This window comes from Natrix helvetica, assembly GCF_964273705.1.
Source record: "Natrix helvetica genome assembly, chromosome: 1".
NCBI lineage: Eukaryota > Metazoa > Chordata > Lepidosauria > Squamata > Natricidae > Natrix > Natrix helvetica.
In genome coordinates this window covers 195,614,550-195,634,189 of record NC_138548.1, presented here as the reverse complement: position 1 = coordinate 195,634,189, position 19,640 = coordinate 195,614,550, and the positions used below count along the sequence as shown (strand labels likewise).

Below are 19,640 nucleotides of genomic sequence, written 5' to 3'. Positions count from 1 at the left end.
CAAAAGTCGTTCCATGACGCTCTGGAACAATCCTGGGGCAATACTCACACCGAATTGTAGCCGGTTACATTTGAATGCTCCTCTATGCGTCACTATAGTTTGGGCCTCCGCTGTGGCGCTATCAACTGGCAGTTGCTGGTAAGCTTGTGCCATGTCTAATTTAGCAAATACCTTTCCTGGCCCCAACGAGTGCAATAAGTGCTGGACTACAGGCACAGGATATGCGCTCTGTTGTAGCGCGACATTAATTGTGCATTTATAGTCCGCGCAGATGCGGACTGACCCGTCTGGTTTGACTGGGGTCACAATGGGTGTTTCCCAGCGCGCGTGATCCACCGGCTCAAGGATTCCTTGCTCCACTAACTTATCTATTTCCTTATCTATTTTTGGGCGGAGTGCAAAAGGCACTCGTCTCGGTTTAAGTCGGATTGGCGCCACTTTGGGGTCTAAATTGAATGATATTGGTTTACCCACATACTTACCAAGACCGGGGCTGAACACATCCTCGAACTCCTTAAAAATCTGTTCAGCGCTGCTGTTTTCCACGGCGTTGATTCTGGTGACTTCTAACCCCAGGGCTTCAAACCAATCAAGCCCCAGAAGGTTCTGTAATGGCGCGCTGGCGATGGTCACGGGCAGCTGGGCTACGATGTCCTTGAAACGGATCTGGAATGTGCCTTGGCCCACGATGGGGACTTGGTTCCCCTGGTAGTCTCATAGCAGGACGTCTGGAGCGCGTAGTTGGCTCTTTCTGAGGCTAGGGATAGCCTGTTTCATGGATGCCCACCTTCGTCGCCAATGTTAGATCGGGGCAACGAGAGAACAGACTACGGACACGGAGTGACTTATCAGCTCTTTATTAATAGTAGTAGTGATCCAGCTTGCTCTGTGGTCGGAGGGTTCCCCTTTTATAGGGATCGGGTACGCCCCTCGACCAATCAGAACGATACCTGTTTCCCGCTGTAGCAGCGGACCAGAGAGGAGACTTGCCTCGATATATGCTAATATCTAACACTAATCAAAGGAAAAAATCTATAGTAAGGAAGGCAGTTGGCTGAAAATAGGGAAAGGCTTGTGCATGTACAAGTACTCCCAAGTTGTTTATCTAATTCTATTTCAAAGAGCTGGGGTGCTTGTGCAATATGTATGAATGCATCATTCCTTCTTAGAAATGAACAATAGGAGATTTGAGAGCTGTGATTGCCTAATGATTGCTAGCTAGCATCTCCCTTGTCCTTTTGCATAGCAGAAGAGCATGTGGGTGCTTTGGGAAATGACATACTGTATTTTTGGAGTATAAGATGCACCTTTTTCCCCCCTAAAAGAGAGTGGAAATGTTGGTGCGTCTTACACACTGAATACACCCATTTTTGGCCTCCCGAAGCCCCGCCCCTGCATCCCATTTGTGTGAAAAATGGGCCATTTTTGCAAAAATGGGGCATTTCCCCCTTCCCCCAGCCCTGCTGAAGCCTGCAGAGTGCTCCTGGGGGCTGGGGAGGACAACCCCTTTTTTTTTCTTACTTACCTCTTCAAAACCTTGGTACGTCTTATACACCGGTGCATCTTATAGTCTGAAAAATACGGTAGGTGCCTCTGTATGCATTACAAGTAAATGAGACATAGTTGCTAAAGACCATGTAATAAGAAAATCCACAGGCTTCAGCCTGCACTCTAGTGTAGGGATCTCCAACCTTGGCAACTTTAAGACTTGTGGAAATCAACTCCCAGAGTTCCTCTGGCTGAGAAATTTTGGGAGTTGAAGTTCACAAGTCTTAAATTTGCCAATGTTGGAGACCCCTGCTCTAGTGTTCCAGACCTAAATAAAAAATAATAATACATGATGTAACAACCCTACTATAATATAATCTTGTCTGGCCAGGGTATAGAATGCAAGCATGTCAGACTTCTAGGTCTTGATAGGTTCTACTCATCATGTGCTGCCTGGTTTTTTTTTTCCAGAGCGGCTGTTGGCTAAACCAGAGCTTCTGTTCCAAGACACCAAGCCTAAAACAGAAAAGGAGGTTTCGACTAACATGGGAGTCTCAAAGTCGCTGTTCTATTCAGAGAAGAGAGCTGAAATGGATGCAAAAGAATATTGGGCTGAATATCAGAGAAGTGAGTGCCATCTTGGTGGAGGAATGGGAAAGTAGCAGGTAGAATTGGGGTCATTTAGTGGCTAAGGGGCAGATCCTGGAGAAGGGGAAGCACTGTGTTAAATCTCCCACCCTCTGTGTGAAACTCCATTGGATGGTTCTGCCTAGATCTCTCTTTTCCTGACCTATCTTACCAAATGGCCACAATGCTGAAATTTGGTTTTGAAGGAAGAGCAAACCTTGAAAAAACTAAACTTTGGAAGCTGCTCTTAGCTGCAGTTGTGTCTTCAAATCATATCTGATGCTTCCCCACACCCACCCCATTGCCCAACCCAATGAAACAAATGGGCTCGAACAGACTACTTCCATTTGAATCCTTTTCTAGGAATTGTTGACCTTGGTTGACTCAGTCTATGTTTGCGCACTGAATTACAACAAATAGTCAATCACATTTTAATCTAATCTGTTTTGCAAACCTGGCTTGAATATGATTCAGTATTTTGTACCAATCCAAAGAATGGGGATTCCATAGGGAAGCATGTCTACCAATACAACCTTAGTATTTTACAACATATAAATAAAGTGCCGTCTACTTTCTGTGCTATTAATCTCACAATTATACTCTACAGAAAGACAAGGGGAGAGACAGCTTTTGATTAATGGTAGAAAGAACCCTACCTGATCAATATTAGAAAAATTATTTGGAAAGGACAGTACCTTGTCACTATGCTTCTCTAACAAATGCTTTGTGGAACTTTGTTGTAATCCCTTCTCTAGCAGACTGTGAAAACCAAAGCTGGGCTGTAAAACAGTTGAACTACAAACACAATCTGCAAGTAGTTGGTAAGTGGACAATAAATGCTGTTTGTAGGCTCTTAGGTTATTTACAGCTCTACGAAGAATCTGTTGAGAACCAGTATAATAAGCACAGGGCTAGAAACCAGGGGTCTGTGAGTTCTAGTCCCACCTTGGGCACAAAGCCTCTGGGAGACCTTGAGCCAGTCACTCTTTCAGCCCTAAGACACAAGCAATGTCAATCACTTCTGAAATCTTGCCAGGAAAACTCAGGAACCTGTCCAGGCAGTTGTCAGGAGCCAATGAAGAAGGATAAGAATGACTAAAGCTACAATTGTGTAAAGAAATCCCTTTCAGAATCCCTTTCGGGTTCAGTTAGTACTAGGCGTATTGATTGGGTCTGTTAGGAGTAATCCAATAGCACACGGAAGACCATAGAGTCCTTGCATATAGTGTAGATAGTATCATGGCCAATGCAGAGTGTTTGTGTATGTTCCCTATTCTGGTAAGTCAGCACTGGGCTTCTAAAGCACATCCAACAGCAGCCTTTCTCTCATCATCAACAGCAGTTGGGATTCTGCTGTGGCTGCTATCTGAAGATGGCAGGAATTTTTTCCTTTTCACTAGCAGCAGCAGCAGCCTTCTAATGAAACTTCCCAGTTTGGGCAGATGAGAAGAATTTTAGGCAACTGATAATGATTTGGCTATTCAGAAAGATTTTTCTCTTGGGAGAACATTAAGGTGTACTAACATGAATCCATCTTCAACATTCTCAATAATTCTTGTGTGAGATCAGTGTTTAAGCAAATGTGCCTTCATAGAATTGGTCTAACTCCCAAAGGCTGGTATAGTCTCACAGAAGGGAATTTGCACTCAGGAAAAGAGCGTCTTTGAAAGTCATTCAACACAGTGTTTTTCCCCCCCCTATCAGATGAGATACAGACCAATAGCCCCAGGCAGAGAGGATGGCCATCTTCCCAGACTCATCGTTCATTGTCTCGCCGGCATAGGCAATCCCAAAACGTGGCTACTCAGCTGCTGACAATCTCTATACCAGTGGATGGGGTGAGTTAAAGCCAAGTGTCACACCACGTCATTTGGTGAAGAAATTATTCTACAGAAAAAAACCATGCTGCTACTAGGGATTCTGGGAGTTATAGTGTAATGTGCATGGAGGGCACCTAGTTATGAAATATTATTCAAGGAACTTCTCTATCTTGCTATAGAATTTGGCGGCGGGGGATGGTGTTAAATAATCCTCCGTTTTCTCTTAAAAGGCCCTAAAGGGTATGCTAAATGCCCTCATGTTGCTAGGGCCGATTCCCAAGCTATGCTTTTTGGAGTGGGGGAATGGGGGAAGTTAAGCTAAAAGTAGAGATAAATGGTTTAGAAGCAATAACATTGCAGAGGAAAGAATTAGTTTCCAAGAATTCACTGTGATCAAGGTTTTATAGCTGGGCTGAAATCTGCCCTGTTCCAGTTCACTGATTTAATGACTGAATTATGGAGGACTGAATTATGGAGGATGGTGGTGGAGGGGTGGTGGTTGTCTTCCATTCTGACTTAACTACACTACTTTAAGCATCCAGGATGGCAGCACCCTTCTCAAGGTTTGGGAACTTTATTCCAGTCCTTGGTTCACTTTTGCATTTCAGCAAATATTGCACATTTTAATAATAAAATAATAATAATATATTTATTTCTTAGCCGCACCCTCTCCCGAAGGACTCGGGGCGGCGTACAACAAAACATTCGAAATAAATATGCAAACAAAACAAACATATAACAAGATACACTAAAACATACATACATATATATAAGGAGGAGATCGATTAATAAAAACAATTAAAATACTGTAATTTAAAACCCCTAGAAATTAAATGTAATTAAAATACCCAGTTAAAAAACCCGTCAGGAGCGATATGGTTAAATCAAAGTTGAGCCAGGCCAGCTGCTTGGAATAGGTGGGTCTTAAGCTTAATACGGAAGGAGCGGAGGTCAGAGGTATTCCTAATATCCGGAGGGAGGTCATTCCACAGGGCTGGGCCCGCCACAGAGAAGGCTCTACTCCTAGGCGCCGCCCCACGACATTGTCTAGCGGACGGCACCTGGAGGAGCCCCTCTCTGTGCGAGCGAATTGGTCGCAGGGATGTATGGGGCAGAATACGATCCCGCAAGTAACTAGGTCCTAAGCCATGGAGCGCTTTAAAGATAGTTATCAAAACCTTGAAACGCACCCGATAGGCCACAGGAAGCCAGTGCAGCTCGCGCAGGAGCGGTGTCACGTGGGAGTACCTGGTACTCCCCATAATTACCCGCGCGGCTGCGTTCTGGACCAACTGCAGCCTCCGGGTGCATTTCAAGGGAAGCCCCATGTAGAGAGCGTTACAGTAGTCCAAGCGAGACGTCACCAGCGCATGAGTGACTGTGCGCAAGGCATCCCGGTCCAGTAGGGGGCGCAATTGGCGCACCAGGCGAACCTGGTGGAACGCCCCCCTTGCCACGGCTGTCACATGGTCATCCATGGACAGCCGGGCATCTAGGAGGACGCCCAAATTGCGCGCCCGCTCCACGGGGGCAAGATGGATGCCCCCAATGGCCAATGATGGAGTTAATTGGCTGAACCGGGGGGCTGGTACCCACAGCCACTCCGTCTTGGAAGGGTTGAGCTTGAGTCGGTTGTCATCCATCCAGATCCGTACGGCTTCCACACATCGGGACATCACTTCGATGGCCTCGTTGGGGTGGTTCGGGGTGGAAAAGTACAGCTGAGTATCATCAGCGTACAGATGGTATCCCACCCCGAAACCACGGATGATCTCACCCAGCGGCTTCATATATGTGTTGAACAGGAGTGGCGAGAGGACCGACCCCTGTGGCACCCCACAGATAAGGGGGCGTAGGGTCGACCTCTCTTCTCCTGTCAACACACGCTGCGTCCGGTCAGAAAGGTAGGAGCCGAACCACCGCAAAACGGTGCCCCGGACCCCCAGCCCCTCCAGCCGGCGCAGCAAGATACCATGGTCGATGGTATCAAAAGCCGCCGAGAGGTCTAATAGGACCAGGATAGAGGAACAACCTCTATCTCTGGCCCTCCAGAGATCATCTACCAACGCGACCAAGGCCGTCTCCGTGCTGTGACCGGGGCGGAAGCCGGACTGGCGCGGGTCTAGATATTCTATAAATTTGCACCTTTTACGTTTTGCATCCTTCTTTGACTTTTTTATTTTTTTTATTTTTAAACAAACAAAAATGAACAAAAAACATAAAACACATACAACCTTCTTCCATTTCATATAGTGTGTCGTTTGGTTACAAGACTTTGTGCGTCCTTCACATGGTCACCACTTACAATTATATATTGAATCACAAATTGTTCATTAGATAAACATAAGTACATTATTATTAAGTGTCAATTTTTCAACTGTAATTATTATTCCTTAATTTTAAACAAGATATTCTGAATATTGAATCCATACCATACATCATTTTGCCTCAATAGTTCAACTCCAATTATTATTCCTATGTTTTAAACAAAATATTCTATATATTGAAATTCCATTCCATTACATCGTTCTAATCTGTTTAACAGTGCTAAACCTTTATAGTATTGCATATGTCTTCTATTATTCTTAAAATATAAAAAATTCTCCCACTTTTTCCATCACCATGATTTTTTTATGTAACCGTTGATAAAACAAATCCCATATCTTGTAAAATTGTTCATCTTCTTGTTCTCTAATTTCAAATGTCAATTTACTCATTTCCGCACATTCCATAATTTTTTGAATAGTTTTCTCCTGCGTTGGTATTTTCTCATTTTTCCAATTTTTTGCAAATACAATTCTAGCTGCTGTTAAAACATTTACAATCAAGTATTTCAAGTCTCTGTTATATATTTCTGGTATAATTCCCAATAAAAAAGTCTCTGATTTAAAGTCTATACGTTTTTGTGTCATTTTCTCCAACCCCATGTGGATCTTAGTCCAATATCTTTTTGCTTCTGCGCAAGTCCACCACATATGGTAATATGAACCCGGTGTCTGATTACATTTCCAACACTTTTCTGATTTATTCTTGAACTTTCTTGCTATTCTCGTTGGGGGTAGATGCCACCTGTAAAACATCTTATACAAATTTTCTTTATATGCTGTTGACATTGTCATTTTGTAATTTTGGGACCACAATTTTTGCCACTTCTCTAATTCAATCCCATGCCCAAAAATTTTCCCCCAAGCTATCATAGTTCCTTTAACTTGTTCTTCTTCTAACTTAACCTCTAGTAAGTTTTTTAATTACTTTTTCATCAGCACCCATCAAAATTTTATCTAAGTCAGTCATTTTACGGTCCTTGTCATATCTAGATATTTACACATATGAAAACCAGTTCATCTTTATACCTTCCTTTTCCAGATCTTGCATAGGTTTAAGTTCACCCTCGGCATTCAATATTTCACCATAACTAACTCTTTGTTCCTTTTTGTATATTATTGCATATGAAAAGGCTTCAATAGTTGGTAGCCAGACTGGAATTTTTAAATAATATTGTCTTTTAATCTTCTCCCAATTTAGTAGCAAAACCTCCCGTAGGTAATGTCTTCTAAAAGAGAGGAGAGAGGGGAGAGGGGAGAGAGGAGGAGGAGCTTCCGGAGAGAATGGAGGACTGCCTCTGAGCTCCGCTAAACGCGGAGGGCTTCTTGACGGGCGGGATGCTGCCGACCCTCATTTCCACCCTGAGGGTCGGGGATATTTGGCTTTAATCATCCTGGCACCTGCCTGGCCCCAAGCTGGCCTGTCGGGTCGGCCGGGTAGCCAGACAGGAGGAAGATAGCGGCGCGGCGTGGCAGCTGGCGTTTTAGACCAGCATGGCGGCCGGCGCTCTCGGAATTGGAGTCAGGGCGGCAGAGCGGCAGGGCGGCGGCAGAACAACGATGCGCCACAACCAGCAGAGCCAACGGAGCCAGCGGAGCAGCGGAGGGGTAAAAATCGGTCTGGAGGGGGGTGAGAAAGCTGGAGGAGGTGGTTAACAGCGGTGGAGAACAGCGGCGGTGGTCTGGGCGATCTGCGCGACTGCGTGTTTGTGCGACTGGGCGGTGTTGGCCTGTGATAGGAGAGTGATGGTGGCAACCCAGGAGAGCCAGCGGCCCAAACTATGAACTAACTATGGATCGCTGAGCTCGAATAACAACACCTGGGTTGCCAAATGGACAGAGGATTCTCTTCATCTAGGACAGGCCATAGACTCGGAGGCCTGGAACATCAGAGGCCCACGCAGAAGGCCAGACCCGATGTTTTGCTGCGCTCGCTATTACCCCCCCCACTCATGTATTTACCACCTACTTTACCATCTACTTTTACGGGCTATTCGCCCTACCATCTACTATGATTTACCACCTATTGCAAACCACCTCTTAGCTGCAATTTTTATCCACCAGCTGGCTACTTCATCATACTTTTATCAGCCAGCATTTCCATCCGGATATGGACTATTTCCATCAGCCTATCCCCCGCCTGGACTATCTTCTAGCCAGGACCATCCCCTTAGTGGGAATTGTGGCCACTGATACATCTACAGCTCCCTCTTGACGAACTTGGCCCTGTCTAATTTATGTTATATACGAGGCTAGACCTCCTACAGCTACGAGATTCCCCCCTCTCGCAGCTATGGCCTCCTGCCCTTTCAAGGGCCCACCTTGAGGACGGGTTCATTAACCCAGAGAGGTGGAGGAAGCGCACGTTAAGGGGTTTTTTAATTAAATGTTTTTTAAGAGTCGTAAGGGGAGGGAGGGGTTGTAGGGATGGGGGGGGGGAACTGGTTAGGAGGGATGGAAGAGCCAGGCACTTAGGTGTGGTCGAAAGAGGAGGGAGCGGAGTGGGGGAGGAGAGGGAAGATAGCATTCCTATGCAGGGCACCTTAATACCAACGGTCGTGGGGAGGGGCAGGCGCGAGGACAGTGTAAGAGCACGTAGTCGGTTGGGAGACCGGGGTTTTTGGTCATTCCCGGTCGTTTGTACCAACCCCTGCATACTAGGTGGTCAGGATCTACAGACCCAGGGCCTGAGACTGCTGTTATGCAATGCGAGGTCCGTTGTCAATAAGGCCCCCCTCATCCACGATTTAATTTTGGAGGGGGACCCGGACCTCGCCGGAATAACCGAGACCTGGTTGGGCCACGAGGGAGGTCTTCCCCTTGTGGAAATGTGCCCTCCAGGTTATCGAGCATTTCACCAGCCTCGGGCCCAGGGAAGGGGCGGTGGGGTGGCAGTGATTATCCGGGAAGACTTGGAGCCGAGAGAGTTCACTGTGCCACAGACATCCGGGTGTGAGTCCCTCGTCGTGAGATGGGGCCCAGGGAGGCAGTTGGGCCTGCTGATAGTATACCTGGCTCCTCGCTATACTTCAGCGGCCCTGCCCGAACTCCTTGAGCTGATCTCATCGGTGGCGGTTGAGACCCCCAAACTTTTAGTGATGGGGGACTTTAATCTGCCGTCGATGGGAGAAGCGTCTGAGGGGGTTCGGGAGTTCATGGCTTCCATGACAGCCATGGACCTGACCCAGTTAATTCAGGGCCCTACTCACGAGGGAGGCCACACCCTGGACCTTGTTTTTGTCTCTGGCCAGTGGACGAGTGATCTGGGAATAGGGGATCTAGACACTATTCCCCTGTCATGGTCGGATCACTCACTTCTCCGGCTGGACTTCCCTGGTGCCACCCCCCGCCGCGAGGAGGCGGAACCGGAAGGTATTAGATGGTTCCGCCCCAAGCGCCTGATGGAACCGGATAGGTTCCAGACGGAACTTGGGCCACCCCCTGTGGACCTGACCCGCCCCCGAGTAGAGGACCTGGTAGTCGCATGGAATAGTGCGGCTACCGGGGCCCTAGACCGGGTGGCGCCTTTGCGGCCTCTCCTGCGGCGAAGAACCACCCTGGCACCTTGGTTCACCGAGGAGCTAAGGGTGATGAAACGCCACAAGAGACGCCTAGAGAGTCGTTGGAGATCCTCCCGCTCCGAATTTGACCGAGCACAGGCACGAGCCTATTTGAAGACGTACCTTGTGGCATTAAGAGCGGCCAAACGTCAACATTGTGCCGCTCTTATTGCGTCTGCAGATAACCGCCCTGCCGCCCTGTTTCGGGTGACCCGTTCCCTCTTGTTTGAGAGACCACGGGAAGCCCCTCTACAGGGCAGAGCAGAGGAGTTTGGGAATTATCTACAGGACAAAGTCGCTCAAATCCGGATGGGATGGACCCCTTTCAGTGGTTCAGTAGAGACGCCCGTTGCGAGTCTTGAGGGACCGCTTTGGGAGGAGTTTGACTCGGTTGCCATCGAGGATTTGGACAGGTTGCGTGGACGTCTGCGACCCACCACATGTTTATTGGACCCGTGTCCCTCCTGGCTTGTACTGGCATCCTGGGAGGTTACGCGCGACTGGCTCCTGGGCCTGGTGAACGCCTCGTTGGGTGAGGGGTCTCTACCGGCCGCCTTGAAAGAGGCGGTGGTGAGGCCCCTACTCAAGAAGCCTTCCCTGGACCCAACGGACCTAGTCAATTATCGTCCAGTCTCCAACCTTCCTTTTTTAGCGAAGGTTGTAGAGAGTGTGGTAGCACAGCAGTTCCCACGTCACCTGGAGGAAAATGATTATCTAGACCCGCGCCAGTCCGGCTTCCGACCCGGGCACAGCACGGAGACGGCCTTGGTCGCATTGGTCGATGATCTCTGGAGGGCCAGAGATAGGGGTTGTTCCTCTATCCTGGTCCTATTAGATCTCTCGGCGGCGTTCGATACCATCGACCATGGTATCCTGTTGCACCGGCTAGAGGGGCTGGGAGTCAGAGGCACCGTTTTACGGTGGTTTGGCTCCTACCTCTCTGGTCGGACGCAACGTGTGTTGACAGGGGAGCAGAGTTCGACCCGGAGGCCACTCACATGTGGAGTGCCACAGGGATCGGTACTCTCGCCTCTCCTGTTCAACACATATATGAAACCGCTGGGCGAGATCATCCGTGGTTTTGGAGTGGGATACCATCTGTATGCTGATGATACTCAGCTATACATTTCCACTCCGAACCACCCCAATGAGGCCGTCGAAATGATGTCCCGGTGTCTGGAGGCCGTACGGGTCTGGATGGATGGCAACCGACTAAAACTCAACCCTTCCAAGACGGAGTGGCTGTGGCTTCCGGCCTCCCGGTTCAACCAGGTGCTTCCATCTCTGGCCATCGGGGGCGTCCAACTAGCCCCCATGGAACAGGTGCGCAATTTGGGCGTCCTCCTAGATACCCGGCTGTCCATGGATAACCATGTAACAGCCGTGGCAAGGGGGGCGTTCCATCAGGTTCGCCTGATGCGCCAATTGCGCCCCTTATTGGACCGGGATGCCCTACGCACAGTCACCCATGCGCTAGTGACGTCTCGCCTGGATTACTGCAATGCTCTCTACATGGGGCTTCCCTTGAGATGCACTCGGAGACTACAGTTGGTCCAGAACGCGGCCGCGCGGGTGATTATGGGGAGGACTAGATACTCCCCTGTAACACCTCTCCTGCGCGAGCTGCACTGGCTGCCTGTGGTCTACCGAGTGCGTTTCAAGGTTTTGATTATGATCTTTAAAGCGCTCCATGGCACAGGGCCTAGTTATATGCAGGATCGCATCCTGCCCCACACATCCCTACGACCAATTCGCTCACACAGAGAGGGACTTCTCCGGGTGCCGTCCGCCAAACAGTGCCGGGGGGCGACACCCAGGAGCAGAGCCTTCTCTGTGATGGGCCCAGCCCTATGGAATGACCTCCCCCGTGACATCAGGATTACTTCCGATCTCCGCTCCTTCCGTGTACAGCTGAAGACCCACCTCTTTCAATTATCTGGCCTGGCTCAATCGCAATCGTAATTTTCCCATTCCTCCAAACTGTTTTTTAAATGGTTCTTAAATATTAATTTTATTGGGTTTTTACAATTGGGGTATTTTAAAGTAGATTTTTAACTGTCTATTGATGTAATTTGCTTCCTCCTCCGTGTATGTATGCGTGTTGTGTATGTATGTACATTTGGTGTTATTATATATTTTTATGTTATATGCTCCATTGTACGCCGCCCCGAGTCCTACTTGGAAAGGGAGCGACTAATAAATCCAAATTTATTTATTATTATTATTATTAAAATACCTCTGTGTTTTAGTTCCCTTGTACCATAAAAAGGCATGCCATCGCAACAATAGATCATGTCCTTCAAGAATCTGGTATTCCTTAGTCTTATCCATTCTTAAACCCACATCAAACTTGCTGCCTGGTGATATAGTTCCCAAATGGGCAGGCCCAATCCTCCTCTTGTTCTTGCATCTTGTAACAATTTTAGTTTTATTCTTGCTTTTTCCCCCTGCCATATGTACTTCAAACTATTTTATTTAAGTCATCAAAATATTCCTTCTCTAGTCTAATTGGAATCGTTTGGAACAGATATAACATTCTAGGTAGAATATTCATTTTAATTGTAGATATTCTCCCTATCATTGAAAGTTGCAGATTTTCCCATTTCTTCAGGTCCATCGCGATCTGTTGTTTGAGTTTATAGCAACTATTGTCTTTAAGTGCGCTGCATCTTGCTGTTAAAATATATCCCCAAATATTTAACCTTGTTTGTAACTTGCATCTCCAAGGTTTCCGCCAACTCTTCTTTTTGTCTTGTTGACATATTCTTTGTCAAGATCTTCGTTTTGTCTTTATTTATTTTTAATCCTGCTACTTTTCCTTATTCTTCTATTCTTTCTATCAATTTAGGTGCTGTTTCTAATGGATCCTCTAGAACAGTGATGGCAAACCTTTTTTGGCTCGCATGCCACAAGTGGGGGGAGCGCAGGGTGTGTGTGTGCGTGCGTGCTGCACCCATAATGCAATGCGCGACCCCCAGTGCACATGCGCGCACAAAAGGCGCTTCCCCCGCCATTTTACATGCTTTTTTCGCCCTCCCCAGGCTCCAGAGGCTTTATAGAAGCCTGGGGAGGGCGAAAAGAGCCTCCCCCGCCCCCCCGGAGGCCCTCCGGAGGCTTCAGGGATCGTCTGAAGGCTTCCCTGAAGCCTTCGGAACGCTTAAAATGACCCTCCGTGTAAACCGGAAGTCCCTCGGAGGTTCGTTTTAAGCACTCCAAAGGCTTCAGGGACCATCTGGAGGCTTCCCTGACGCCTTCGGAGCGCTCAAAACAACACTCCGTGCAATCCAGAAGTGACTTCCGGTTTGTTCAGAGGGTCATTTTAAGCGTTCAGAAGGCTTCAGGGAAGCCTCCGGACGGTCCCTGAAGCCTCTGGAGGGCCTCCGGGGGGGGAGACTCTTTTCGTCCTCCCCTGGCTCCTATAAAGCCTCTGAAGCCTGGGGAGGGTGAAAAATGGCTTTTAAAAATGGTGAACTCAGCTGGCCAGCGCACGCATGCGCACTGGCCAGCTGACAGGGCAGCACCTCGTGTGCCCTGACAAATGGCTCCGCGTGCCACAGGTTCGCCATCACTGCTCTAGAATAAAGACCAAGTCATCTGCGAATGCTTGTAGCTTGTATTCTTCCTTTTTGATTTTCATTCCTTTTATTTCTTTTCCTTCTCTGATCTTTCAATAGACTGTCAGATCTCCATTTATCATTATCTTAGCTGTTTGTTTATAATATATAGTTTGTATGGCTTGAGTAAATTTCTCACCAAAGTCCATCTGTTCCAGTTGTAACAACATAAAGCACCAATTCACGTTATCAAATGCCTTCTGAGCATCCAAAAACATCAATGCCAATTGTTTTTCAGGATGTGCCTCATAATATTCCAAAGTGTCTAAGATTATCCTCTTATTATCTTTAATTTGTCTCTTTGGCAGAAACACATTTTGATCAGAATGAATGAAACCACTTAAGTATTTTTTAAGTTGTTCTGCCAATATTGAAGCAAATAATTTATAATCTGAATTTAACAAGGAGATTGGTCTGTAAATCTTAATTTGTAGTAAATTGGCCTCCTCCTTTGGTAAAAGTGTAATATATGCTTCTGACCATGTTTTGGCTTCGTTGCGTTCCTTGCCCTTTCGCCCATTGAATCCCCTTGTAAAAAAGCCTCATGAATTCAACTCGAGGAATGTGAGGAGCTGTCAGTCTCTGGTAGTGCTAGGAAACGCGTCTCGCTTCTCCCCCCCACACCTACCACACCTCCCACCCCTCACTAAAGGGACGGCGGGGGAGGGAACCAGGCAGGCTCCCTTTACCATTGGGGTGAGGTGGGCGGTGTTGGGCCGCGAGGTGCACCTCTTACCTTTCCAGCTTCATCGCGTTCCTTGCCCTTTCGCCCATTGAATCCCCTTGTAAAAAAAAATCTCGCGAGTTGAACTCATGAGGTTTTTTTTACAAGGGGATTCAATGGGCGAAAGGGCGAGGAACGTGACGGAGCTAGAAAGGTAAGAGGCACGCCTCGCTTCTCCCCCCCACCTGCCACCCCTTGTTAAAGGGACGGCGGGGAAGGGAACCAGGCAGGCTGCCTTTACCATTGGGGTGAGGTGGGTGGTGTTGGGCCGCGAGGCGCGCCTCTTACCTTTCCAGCTCCGTCGTATTCCTCACCATTGTATTCAGGGAAACCCTGGTAAAAAAAAAACCTTCTCACGATTTCAAGATATTTGATTGAAATCGCGAGAAGTTTTTTTTTTTAACCAGCCGCTTCCCTGAGCACAATGGCGAGGAACGCGACAGGAGCTGGAAAGGTAAAAGGCGCGCCTTGCTTCTCACCTGCCCCAGAAATAATAACACCTCCCCTATAATAAGCCCAAGGCCATATTTCGTGGGGCAAAAGAAAATAAGACCCTGTCTTATTTTCGGGGAAACACGGTATCAAAAACGTGAAAAGGAAAAAGAAAAAAGAAAAACCCATAAAAGAGAATAAAAATCTTCAATCTTTTCTATGCCATAATCCAATTAAAAAAACCAAAATTTGAAAACAACCAGATACAGAACCCAACTTCACAGCAAAAAGGAGTAAACACTGCCACCAGCAAAAAGAAAAAGAAAAAAAGAAGAAAAAGAAATAGTTTCAAAGCTTCTTGTAAAGTTAAAGCTCTTTAAACAAAAGAAAAATAAATTCAAAACTTTTATAAAATGAAAGCCTTTCAAGATCACTCCAGGCTTACTCTTACAGTTGTTATCTATTCTCTCCAGGCAGAATTTCAAGGACTGAAAATTTCAGAGTGAGCACCTGTGTAAATAACTCTTCTCCTATCAGTCCTGGCTGAGCCAGTAACCTTTGGAATTAATGTTTCCAAGCATTAATTCAGACAAAAAATAGAAACAAAGTTTCAAAGCCTCTAGGTGGCAGTGTTACTTATCCAAAACTTTCCCTCTCTGTATTGCGTTCTCTGCCTTATTAAGAGAAAAGAAAAAGGGAAAAATAAAAACCCAAATGAGAAACGCTGTATATAAAAAAAGACTCCTAAACAGTGAAACAATAGAATTTAGTTATCAAACAGTCCAAAAAGTAAAAGGCAGAAAACGGAAAAGAAAAAAGCCCACTCCATTTAACACTGTGCTAATTAGAAAGTCCAGTCAGGCTTCCAACAATAAAAAGGAGAGAAAAAAACTTTGACTTTAGCCTTATGTTAGCTGCTTACTCTCTCACATCAGTCTTTATTTTAAATTAGTTCTCTTCATTTGGGATGTTCTCATAAATCAGAAAAAAGGTAAAAATCTCACCATGACCGACACACTCTCTCCTGCACTTTCACTTCTGAAGCTGTCAGCAGTTTTGTCAGCCTTAATGGCTGCTTCTTAGCCCTGGCAAAAGGGCTATTCCTGGATCACCAGAGACTTTGCGGGTGTCTCTGGGATTGGCAGGATATGCCCCTTCCTATCACCATCTCTTTGGGACAGTTTAGGTCCAGTTGGACCATCCTGCGGCTGGAATTTCAGTGATGGTCTCAGAGCCCCGAGATTGACCATGTCACCGCGACATCAGCTTCCTCCCTTTGACTTTTATGACATGCATTTAGCCTACTTACTTTCTGCTACCGCACTGTAAAATTCAGTAATTAGTTTACTCATGGTTGCTTATCTTTCAAATCCTGGATTGAATTGATAGCAAATGCTGTGTGTGTCACAATATATTTGCATAATTCTGTTTCTGATTAGAGATTTTGGAAAGGGTTTTTTTTTAAATTGATCCAAGAAACAGCCTGACTGATGGAAAAGGGCTTATCGCATTGCCGTATGTCTGGGACCAATAGGCTTCCCATCTCATGCATATTTGAGAAATAGCTTGTATATTAGAAATATTAAGTGTCCCTGCTCCAATTACATGGCTTTCGATCATGTAACAGAAAAGGGAAACAGTGCTGAGATTTCACAAACTTTTCATGTTACGCTATTATTCTGCAGCAGAAATGCTTCTCTGTTCTGACACAAACACACACACCCTGCCTGTGAATAAACCGGAACACAGGCTTGGCTGTTCACCACTGTTTAATTACTGAGATAATGAATCCTTTGGCTGAGGGCCCAGACAACTCACGTTCAATGGAGTAGCTCTGCAGCAACCCAGATAGTCCAAACGAGCAGACACGGCTAGAATACACAGATAGATTTTCTTAACTACTAATTCAAACGGTTGTTTCCTGCAAATGTCCCCTCCCAACATCTCACCTATAATCTCTCTTGGGAGGGGCCAATCCACAACCACCTGTGCTTAATCATCATCTGTGAGTCTGCCTACGGAGTTGCATCTTCCGTTTCTGCCCTTCTCAATCTAGCATCAGGGATAAACTGCCTTTGATCCTCCCCACTGCTCCATGCCTCAGGCACCTCCTGGTAGCCAACCAGCCTCTCTGGTCCCTGCTCTGAGTATGAACCCTGCACGGGGTCCTCCACATCATCCAGGGCAGACTCATATGGTTCCTCGCTATCCGAGTCCATCAGCAGCTCAACCGGATCCTGCTGGGCCACAACACTTCTCTAAATATGCTTCTCTAAAAGTTTTTTTTTTCTGAGTGTCTCTGCAGAAATAGAATCTTTCATTCTTTTAAAAAGCACACTGCATTATACACAAAAGTCATCTGCCAGCACAGGGCAATTGTTTCTTACCTGACAATCAATGAATAGCCCAAGGACCAGGTCCCCAGATAAATAACTAATATTTATTTATATAGCCATCCATCTCGCATCCGTCACTCTGGGCAGCTTACAATTAAATTAATAATAAAGCAGGTCTGTGGATATTTTCTGTATCTGAGGAACCTTCTTCCTCTGATGGGGCTGGCAGAAGAGGCCTTCTTCGTACCCCTAGTCAAGAAATTTCAGCTAGTGAAGTCAAGAAGAGCAGTGGCTCCTGCATTGTGAAACACCTTGCCTCCAGAAGACCCTCCTGGCCTTCTGGAAGTGCCTTAAAATTTGACGTGCTTTGCTGTGGGTGTTTAATTGAGCGAGAGACAAAAGCTCATCCCCCTATCATCCATGCTTTTTGGTATTAACCTTTTTATTTAATTATTATCACTTTTAATGCTTTTGTATTTATGCTTTTTGTTGTGGGCCAGCAGGAGCTGTTGGAGTTGCAACCAGACTCCGACAGTGAGGGGCCTTATGAGTTGGCTCTGGAAGATGTGGAGGACCCTGGAAAGGGTTCCGACTCTGAGCAGGGATCAGAAAGGCTGATTGGCCACCAGGAGGCGCCTGAGGCATGGAGCAGCAGTGAAAGCCAAAGGGAGTGTGCTCCTGACGTCATGCATTAGAGTGGTGGGGAGGAGACAAGGGAGGTGGTTCTGGATGCCCGGCAACGAAGGGCTAATAGACGTAAGCTACGCAGTTACAGGAGATAATTGAACTCAGGTGGTTGTAATTAGGGTCCTCTCAAGACTGTATTTAAGGAGGGACTTTCCACAAGCTGTTTGCAGGAATCAACATATTTACCAGAGCTGGAGAAGCTATCGGGTCTTGTCCTCTTGGCAGGCTGGATTGCTGCCAAGGTCTAGTCTATGCTGGATTGCCCAGGGTCAGTGTCGATAGTGTGATGGGCAGCTATATAATAGATAAATATGTTTGTCTTGCCTGTTACAGACACCGCGGTACAACCTTCGGAGCCGTCAGTCTCTACAAGACCCAGACTCTTTCACAAGTTGATAGGCCTGAGCCCCAGATGTCTGCAAGAAGAGTCAAAGAAGTATAAATAACTCCACCATGTACCGATGCAGCCAAAGGAAGCAGCGTCTCTTTTGGCAAGATTTTGGTCAATAATCACACTTCTTTGAGTAAGAAAATAGTCCATCTGAGACATACGTTTCCTTTTATTTGATTTTCTCTGAGTATCCTAAGATCTCTAAAGATGTTAAAGAACCTGAGCAGGCAAGAAAGGAGCTGAATATTATTATGCCTGGGTTTGATGTGGCCTGCCTCATATTCTTAATCTGGCTACTTTTGATTTTCACTCCCTGGTTGGCAGGACAATAGATCAATAGACACAGTTACAAATAATCTTTTAAATTAATTTTAATTAAGTTTAGAATTTCTCTCCATACATGATTTGGCCCAGTAACCACCACCTTTTTGCAACTCTGACTAGAACTGAAGTGTCCCCCTGAGTCACTGTTCTCAAGAACGGCATTCCTGTATGCTCTTTTTGAAGAGCCAAACTCTATATCTGCTTTTACCTCTGTTCATTCAAATTTGGCACTGGAGACGCTTGAGACCGAGTTGGAACGAGACTTTCTTTTTTGTCAGTCTGCTGTGCTATTAAGAGCCAAATCTGAGACAATATTAATGCAATTGCACTCTTATTTTAACAGTCTAATTTTAACCTCTTCAATAAACTTTCTTGGCAAAACAGCTCATTAGTTTTTCATAGGCCTGCAGAGGTCCGTTCCACAATGATGCGTGGGTGTAATGGGAACTGCTTTGCATCCTTTCTCCTACGGGTGCCATGCTGGAACAGCCTTCCTGAGGTAGATCAATAGCAGCCCAGCATCCAATTTTCCTCAGTCATCCTTCAAGCTGAAATTCATGGCTGCTGTCAGGCTTGCAGAGAGTTTGGTTGCAATTTTGTCTGTGGAAAAATGGGCGAAATGGGATTAGAATCTAAACTGTTTATGCAATAATCCAGTTTTTAAAATATGCAAGTAAGATGCATTTTCCAAGAACACAAAAAGACCACTATAGTTAAGTATATGCGGGGAGAAATCACTCGAATTAAGCAGACCTCTCTGCTTTTTAAAACAGTTGGGCCAACATGCTTTTATTTCAGTATTTTATTATTAGGACAAACTCCCTTATGATTACTTACTTCCATAAAAATGAGGGCAGGAAACACAACAATTAGTAATTACAGATGACAATGTTTATGAACCTTTCCTTTTAAAGGGAAAGAAATGAACGAACCAAGATGTTTCCCTGAACATGATTTCCTTATGTTCTCTGAGGAGAAAAGGCGACATTGGGGAAATTATGATCCATTGTCAGCCCTTCAAGGTAGACCAGACTAAGGAACCAATGCCGTATACATTAATACTACATTTAATGTAACAAAATCTTGCAAGTCTGAGTAAGTTTCCTTCTCCCTCCCTTTATTTTTGTTTTAAATTACGGAGGGGCCTGTCTCAGACATCTACTCAAATTACTTTTTTGGCCTGGGCTCAGCCCCCCGTTTATCGGACTGCTGCCTTGGTAGCAGCTCCTCCTCCATTCCCTCCTCCCTCTACACCCAAGTACGACCATTAAGCTACACAACCTCAAGAGGTATCATCAGACTGGCAAGCTGAT

The 19,640-nt window shown here is 46.2% G+C and overlaps 2 protein-coding genes across 6 annotated transcripts in view; one reads left to right on the top strand and one right to left on the bottom strand.

Annotated features, from left to right (window-relative positions):
* The window catches only part of LOC309386458 (uncharacterized protein), a 37,474-nt gene extending 19,276 nt beyond the window's left edge, over nt 1-18,198 (top strand). For 2 of the 3 annotated variants that reach the window (XM_081941851.1, XM_081941849.1), the window contains 4 exons: nt 1,960-2,115; nt 2,871-2,936; nt 3,820-3,953; nt 17,946-18,198. In XM_081941851.1, coding sequence (XP_081797977.1) covers nt 1,960-2,115; nt 2,871-2,936; nt 3,820-3,953; nt 17,946-18,008 — 419 coding nt within the window. In that variant the 3' untranslated portion in view covers nt 18,009-18,198. The remainder of the gene's footprint in view (nt 1-1,959; nt 2,116-2,870; nt 2,937-3,819; nt 3,954-17,945) is intronic. The other variant, XM_081941850.1, reaches the window with a different exon arrangement.
* Nucleotides 18,199-18,356: 158 nt separating this feature from the next.
* The window catches only part of GNL3L (G protein nucleolar 3 like), a 45,557-nt gene continuing 44,273 nt past the window's right edge, over nt 18,357-19,640 (bottom strand). For all 3 annotated transcript variants that reach the window (XM_081941817.1, XM_081941816.1, XM_081941818.1), the window contains exon 16: nt 18,357-18,927. In XM_081941817.1, the coding sequence (XP_081797943.1) occupies nt 18,860-18,927 (68 nt within the window). In that variant the 3' untranslated portion in view covers nt 18,357-18,859. The remainder of the gene's footprint in view (nt 18,928-19,640) is intronic.